The sequence below is a fragment of the Nicotiana attenuata genome, unplaced genomic scaffold (genome assembly GCF_001879085.1).
Source record: "Nicotiana attenuata strain UT unplaced genomic scaffold, NIATTr2, whole genome shotgun sequence".
In the NCBI taxonomy this organism is placed as follows: domain Eukaryota; kingdom Viridiplantae; phylum Streptophyta; class Magnoliopsida; order Solanales; family Solanaceae; genus Nicotiana; species Nicotiana attenuata.
In genome coordinates, this window is record NW_017670273.1 from 142343 (window position 1) to 149917 (window position 7575).

At 34.9% G+C, this 7575-nt stretch overlaps 1 protein-coding gene across 2 annotated transcripts; it reads left to right on the forward strand.

The window, feature by feature from the left end:
• The first annotated feature begins 1652 nt into the window (after positions 1 to 1652).
• On the forward strand, positions 1653 to 4803 carry LOC109237087. Of its 2 annotated transcripts, none has more exons than XM_019403344.1 (4): positions 1653 to 1846; positions 2135 to 2270; positions 2721 to 2785; positions 2872 to 3391. In XM_019403344.1, exons 1-4 carry the CDS (start codon positions 1706 to 1708, stop codon positions 3052 to 3054), a joined length of 525 nt encoding a protein of 174 aa, XP_019258889.1. In that variant the 5' UTR covers positions 1653 to 1705; the 3' UTR covers positions 3055 to 3391. The 2 variants fall into 2 exon arrangements, with proteins under 2 accessions (XP_019258889.1, XP_019258890.1); XM_019403345.1 differs by lacking the exon at positions 2872 to 3391 and adding an exon at positions 4477 to 4803 and having other exon boundaries at positions 1657 to 1846.
• The last annotated feature ends 2772 nt before the right edge of the window (positions 4804 to 7575 follow it).

Here is a 7575-nt window from a genome sequence, read left to right on the forward strand (position 1 = left end):
ATAAAGGTTGACAAAAACCGACCGACTTCGATCGGTAATATTATTAAATTTATATTTTAATTATTTTAAAATTGTGTTTCCGACCGAATTCGGTCGGAAATATTTAATTATAACTTATTTTGGTTGGTAAATTATATATATGTATATATATATATATATATATATATATATATATATATATATATATATATATAATTTTTGTTATATTAAAAACCAATTGCTTTGGGCGGGAAAGCATAATATTCCAATCGAAATCTGTCGGAATTTTTGAAAAATTTTAATAAAAAATTATTTAGCTGGAATTAGCTACGAACGTCGTCGCTAATCTGTCGCTAAATCACCCGTAGCTAGCAGAATTTTTTGATAATCCCGTCGCTAATCCGTCGCCAAATGAGATTAGCGACGGATTTCTCTATTTAGCTACAGAATTTGTCCGTCGCTAAAACTAGATTTTTTAGTAGTATATACAAGTATGACCAGGTCTTGGTCAAATATTGACCAAGTTCCAACCGAAATCTGTCGGAATTTTATATATTTGCTGTGGGAACACTACCGTTGCCAGAAATATTTTTTTTGACTTTTGCGACCAATTTACTTAATTTGTGACCGATTTCAGTCGTTTTTCTTTCCGACCGATTTCGATCGGTATTCTGTTGACGAATTCTACCAGTTTTCTAGTAGTGATTAAACTTGTGTGTTTTAGCAAAAGTAACAAAATGATTTATTTTTTATGGGGCAGAACGAGGCGGGTTTAAATTTATGTGGGTTAAGAGGGTGTTTGGATTGGATTTTAAACAGGCCAAATCAGCTTTTAAGCTCTTTTTAATTTTTTTCGTGTTTGGCAAAGTCAAAAAAAATGCTTAAAGTAAGTTAAAGACTGCTTAAAACAAGCCAAAAACAATAAGTCGGACAATCCCAACTTATTATTTTTTAGCTTAAAAACTATTTCTATTGAAAAACTATTTTTTTAAAGCCAATCTGAAAGGGGTCTAAGTCTCAACCCGCCGCGCACCCGTCCCGACACGCTCACTGCCGTCCCTACGTACAAGTCATTATATCTCTGACCTTGGACCAGTTTACCCCTGAAAGCATTATAAAAAAAGGTGTTAAAAAATACAGAAAAATGTCTATGTGGTTATTAAATTAAAGATCAACTGGTATGACTGTTTGTTTCTACTGTTGACGTGACAGTTTAATGTTAGATTCGATGATAGCGACAATTTCTTTGCCCTGGACAGCTTTTATGCTAGCTCTTATAAATTGTGGAAGAATAAATGGGACGTAATTTGGGAGAGCTAACGAAGGTGGTGGGGAGACATAAAGGTAGGCCAACCTTAACTCTTTTATAACTTGTTCATACGTCTCATCAAACATTGAAATTTCCACGTTCTTTTGCACAGTTTAGCAGTGTAGTATTATAATTACAACTTTAACTGAACTCATAACTATTAAGATAAAATATAAATTTATATATAAAATTTATTAAAATTATAAAAAATAGTAAATATAAATCCCATAACTTAAAAAATATACGGATTTAATGTTAATAACCTTAAATATTGAACTCATTAAATTTATATTCTGAATCCGCCACTACCTCGTAGTATCTAACTCTTGTGCATTCTCCTCCATTATAAATTTTGCTAAAACATTATACATATCTCCTCATTATCGACACCCTTTGAAGAGAATAATATCAACTACGATGCCACTTTTATTTTCATGTACATCTTATCTTTCCTTCTTCTTATTCTTCGTCATCATCTTTTACTTTCCCAACCATCCTTGTATTGCTCGCAAGTCACAGCTCATGCCACATTATTTACGTCTTCCAGCTAATAACAAGGTATAATTCAGCTCATGATTTGAAACTATATATGTTGTAATTTTCTTTTGATGGAACATTATTAACATGGAAAGAAGGAGAACTTTGGAGCAACGTAAAATTGTCTATGTGTGATCTATAGGTCACGGGTTTGAGCTGTGGAAGCAGCCACTAATGTTTCCCTTTGAGTAGGCCGTCTATATCACACGCCTTGGGTTGCGGCCCTTCCTCGAACCTTGCATGAATACGGAATACTTTGTGCACCTGGTTGTCTTTTTATTATTGACTTGGAAATTTATACGCATGCAGGCTGCACAAGAGATTTATTTGGGCACTGATTCGTCCCGTGTAGAAAACGCTCCTAGAGGAATTGCGGACCTTCAAAAGGTCAAAAAAATAGAAGCTTTTCACAAGGAAAAGAATGACAATAAAGGCACAATTTCAGGTGTTCTTTCACATTACTCCCTTCATTTCCATCGTGTTTAATGGGTTATCTTTTTGTTTTGGCAGTTAAAACATCGAGAAATTTATGTTTTTCAAGAAAATTATAGGTAGATGTTGTTCATTGCACACATATGCTAAAGCTTACTCGTTCTCGAATCAATGCTACTTCTATTATATTTCTAAATTTGAATGGTTTCCTTATCCTGGAGAATGCAGTAATACATGAAAGTTTTATGAAGTTTTGAACGTATATTTTGTTTATTGAGGCCATAACATTTTAACATCCCCAATCAAAATTGAAATTAATTCCTTTTCTGTTTTTTCTCTGTTTATTTTGATTAAACCTTGTCACAACTGCAAGTGGTACAAATGTAGAATCATTTCGGCTTGCTTTCCTTTCTACTGTTCCCTTAGTATGATTTGCAAGTAATTGATGGGATTAGACATGCAGGTACTGAAATGATTTCTCCATCATCTTTGCCCCACGCACGTTTGCTCAAGGCACTAAAAACTAAGGTAATAATTGCAGAAAGTGTTTATAAGTATATTATTCCATATTGAGGTTGACAGACTATTCTTGACTCCTAACTTCTGTACGGCAGATGGAGTCGTCTTTTACCTCATGTTTCAACTGGGAACGACAAGTCAGCCATCGTTTTTTTTTTCCCTTTGAAAATGCCATATTGGGCACGTTGAAGTTAGATACTAAGGGGTCGTTTGGTCGGAAACGTGATATCCCAGGGATAATTATCCGGAGATTAGTTATCCCATCTTTAATTCCATAGGGATAAAAGAACACTATTATCCGGAGATAACTAATCACGGGACTATTTATACCGCTATTTTATCCCAGCCAATTATGGGATAAAGTCATCTTAAATTTAATCCCGAGATTAATTATCTCTTCTTTCTCGTACCAAACGAGTCCTAAGGGCTCGTTTGGTACAAGGAATAATGGATAATTAATCTCGGGATTAAATTTGAGATGAGTTTATCCATATTTGGTTGGGACAAAATTGCGGCATAACTAATCTCGAGATTAGTTATCTCGGAATTGTAACAGAGGAAGCAATACTATATTGTAAGGTTTCTTTAAACAAAAAGGATTCCTGTGTCCTCGTGCATAGATGTCGATCATTTTTAGTCTAAAATACTCCATCAAGATGGACATGACATTTGGTCAAGTTTGTTCAGTCCCTTCTGTCACTGCTAAGATCCTCACAGTTCCACAAGATGTGTGGTGCATGGAATCCTTGATCGTACTTAGCAAAAGAATCGCCTACGTCGTTTCTGTGATGCAATGATGTGGCAAGCTCCGTATATTGTTTATAGATTTTAACTTATATGAACGGATAGTGTAAAAAAATATTTGCAAAATCATTCACTTAAAATACATTTATACGTAAGTTATTATGATTAGTCTTGATTGATAATATGAAAAATCTACTTACATAAATTTAACATCTTTATTTATTTTACCCCAAAAAAAAAAGATAATCTGAAAAATTTGGTAACTTATGTACTATAAGAGATATTTATAATATACACTAATAATATAAGAAGATTTTACACCGTTGGTGTATACAACTTAATCCCTTGTTTATACGATCTTAAATAAGGGCATCATGTATTTACTAAACTTTTGATCCTCTCTTTGGTTTTCCAATGCTTCCAAAAGTTTACTTCCTAGTTTACTCAGTTGCTCCTGTTGGATTCTTTTAAAAAGGAGCGAATGCGAAATAGAAAAGACACTTTTTGAATTACACACCTATAAATACAGAGGCATTGTTTATCATTTTATATAACGAAAAATTACAGAAGTGTTTGTATATTAATAAAATCAAATAGAGTCTGCATTGTGTGATTTATTCTCTCATTTGAATTCATCAAAGTTTTCTAATTTAAAGTACCGCTACAAAATAGTTTTTCGTTCTATCCTGGGAGGAATTATNTTTATGTTCAGCTTTTACTGATTTTGAATTACAATTATATTTAACAGCTTCCGGCTTTTAGTTTTTTTCTCGTTTTAAAATAAACGATATTTTTAAACGTTTACCTGGTTGCAGTAATGGATGCATACCCACCTAAAAAAAAGTTTAAAAGGGAAATTCACTTCAAGTGTATATCATGTTGGCTTTAGATGATATTAAAATTTGAAAACTATTGAGTTGATATGACTTCTTGCTAAACTGTAATGCTTTTTGTAGGGTGAAAGATGGTCAGCAACCAATGATATGGCAGTGGCTTCCCAGACTGGAAATAAGAATTTATATGGAGACATTATAGAGATGGATTACGATCCACCACACCGTAAATCGCCCATTCACAATTGAAACTAATTAATTGTGTCAGCTTCTATCCACATTTATTTGTTTCCTGCATATATACTATTAGAGCATGATTAAAAGCACTTTATCTTTTCAGTGGTAGCCTAGCTCAATAAACTGATCATACCATGATATATTTTTCATTCAACTACTTATGTACTTGGCTCGATAGAAATCATACATAAAGTTGCATTTTAAATATTTCTACAAGCCCGTTTCTTTTTATTCCATGATAAAGTTAATTTTATTGCCGCGGATATAATGCAGAATCGTACCCATACAACATCCCAAGTAATAAAATATAAGAGTGATGCTAGTCATATTACATTTTGACAGAGATAATCCATTGAGTTTTGAACTACGGATATGCTACTAAGTCATAGTAAAACATAAATAATTTATCCTATTCAGCTTTCTTCATTTTACACATATAAATTTATGTTACTCCCTCCAATTCATTTCATATATTGGAATGGCAGTTAAGAGGAAAAATATAAAATTTGAAACATATGATATTAAAATATCATGATATATTTGTGTTGGCCCAAGTGAAGGTTAGTTTTGAAGATTGACAAAGGAAGCTCAGGCATGAACCAGGACCATCCCTTGTGTGCATAGAAACGGGCAGATTCGAGCATGTGGGATGCACGTGAAGGAGATAAGCTTAACTTGGTATTTTTGATATCTCCTGATCGAAAAGGTTGCATAATTGATAAGGAGAAGGACTCCTTACTCAAAGAGAATACTATCCAAGATAGGGAAGGAGTTAGAAGTTGAGATCAACTAGAACTCTTCCACCAAGGAAGAGTAGCATTAGAACTCTAGATATTTCTTCATCTACTAACTCTATAAATTGCAGGATGTTCTCACTTTACAGGTAATGCACAAACGCAGAAGTTAAACAGGAATTGCGAGCAAAATAGTAAGGCATTTTTGTAAGCAATTCGTGTGTGATTCAAGTTTGCAAACCTGATGCTACATGAACCAGATAGAAGAACCAGTTCCAAGTGTTTGTCTTTTATTCTAGTTCAATTATAGCAGGTGTTTTCATATTGTACCTTTCATATTTATCTAGAGGCAATTGTAATAGGTACTCAGAGTATTCAAGTTAGAGTTAACTTGTAGTTGTCGCAACAGTTAAAGGTTGTTTGCTACAAGGGATTAGAGTTAGTCCTAGTTACAAAAGTGTTTTTGTAAATGTAGTTTTTGGCTCAGTGATTTAGTGGAGAGTTTGGAAAAATCCTACTAGGAAGTAGGTCGTAGTTTTTTGACCTTTTGAGCCAGGTGTTTTCACATAAAATACTTGTGTTCTTTACATTCCACATTTACTATTTCAGCAATAGTAGGTTAAGGAACACTTAGAAGAACCAGGTCCATCCATAATCAGTTTAAGCAAAAGTTAGACACCACACAAATCACCCCCCACCCCCTATTGTGTGGTATTCAAGTTAAAACATCAATTGGTATCACAGCAGGTTATCCTTGAAGAAGCTAACACCTTAGGAACAGATCAAGATGAGCGCACCACCTGGAAATTGGGAAGGGCAATCCACTGCTAGGCAACCACTCTTTAATGGCCAGTACTACTCTTGGTGAAAAATAGGATGAGAGATCACATCATCGGAGAAGACTATGAGCTATGGGACATTGTCACTGATGGTCCCCTAGCTACCATGAAGAAGAATGCTGAAGGAGTAGATGTGCCAAAAACGAGAGATGACTGCACTGTTGAGGACTTGAGGAAATAGGAGAAGAATGCTAAGGCAAAGAAATGGCTTGTGTGTGGACTTGGTTCGGACGAGTACAGTAGATTTCAAAGTTGTACCATTGCTAAGGAATCTGGGACACTTTGCAAGTGGCTCATGAAGGAACACCTCAAGTGAAGAGGTCCATAGGAACACTATTGTATTGCCAATATGAGAATTTCACCATGAAGGAAGGGGAAACCATCTAGGAGATGTATACAAGGTTCACCATACTGACAAATGAACTTAAGTCTCTTGGAAGGATTATCCCTGAAGAAGATAGAGTTGAAAAGATATTGACAAGGGTTCTACCAGTCACTTGGGAGAGCAAAATCACTGCCATTCAGGAATCAAAGAAGATTGCCACTCTGAAGTTGGATGAGCTAATTGGAAATCTCACTGCTTATGAACTTAGAAGGAAAACCATGAAGATGGATGTACCCAAGAAGGAAAGGAGTCTGGCACTCAGAATCACTGAAGGTTCTGAACTAGAAGATGATGAAATGGCCATGATAACAAAGGACTTCAAGAAGTACCTAATGAGAGGAAAGGGTCCTCCAAGAAATGGAATCTATAGCAAACCAAGGGTTCTTAAAAGAAAACCAATGAGGGGTGTATAAGTGTGGGAAGACTAGTCACCACATCAAGAACTGCCCTCAATGGGAAATTAAAATGAAGAAGGAAAGAGCTGAACGAAGAAACAGAAAGAAGGAACAGGTTCAACCCAGGAAGAACAAAGGATCAACAAAGGCTATGGTTGCTGCTTGGGGAGAAAGCACACATGAAAGCTCAAATGATGAAGATGGAGATGAACAAACACTTATGGCCATTGGAGAAACTGATGAGGAATTTGAGGTAAGTGTAATTCATCTCAAAGACAAGATTAAATTTTTGTCTAAAGAAAGGCTATCTGAGTTACTTATAGACAATGAAAAGGAACAGTTGTCTAAGGAGTGTGTGATTTTGAAAGCTAATTAGTGCAAAAATCTGGAACTTAGGGCTAGTGAAAGTGACAGTAAAAATGTTGTGTTGACGAACTAGGTTCATGAACTTGACACCATTGTCCTAGAGCTTAGATCTGAAAATTTAAAACTGAAATTAGGAATAAGTAAAAAGAAAGCTGACCACACACAACTCACTTTAGAAGAAAACCTAGGAAAAATGAAAGATGAGTTGTAACAAAGAGATGAGAAGATAAGAGTCCTAAAGGAGGGTCTAATCAAGGCCAAAACAC

Bases quoted from the DNA above. Each gene is read 5' to 3' on its own strand.
- LOC109237087 (XM_019403344.1), top strand. From the start codon at position 1,706: ATGCCACTTTTATTTTCATGTACATCTTATCTTTCCTTCTTCTTATTC. The intron at 1,847-2,134 runs GTATAATTCAGC...ATACGCATGCAG, and splicing joins GTCTTCCAGCTAATAACAAG to GCTGCACAAGAGATTTATTT. The intron at 2,271-2,720 runs GTGTTCTTTCAC...TTAGACATGCAG, and splicing joins CAATAAAGGCACAATTTCAG to GTACTGAAATGATTTCTCCA.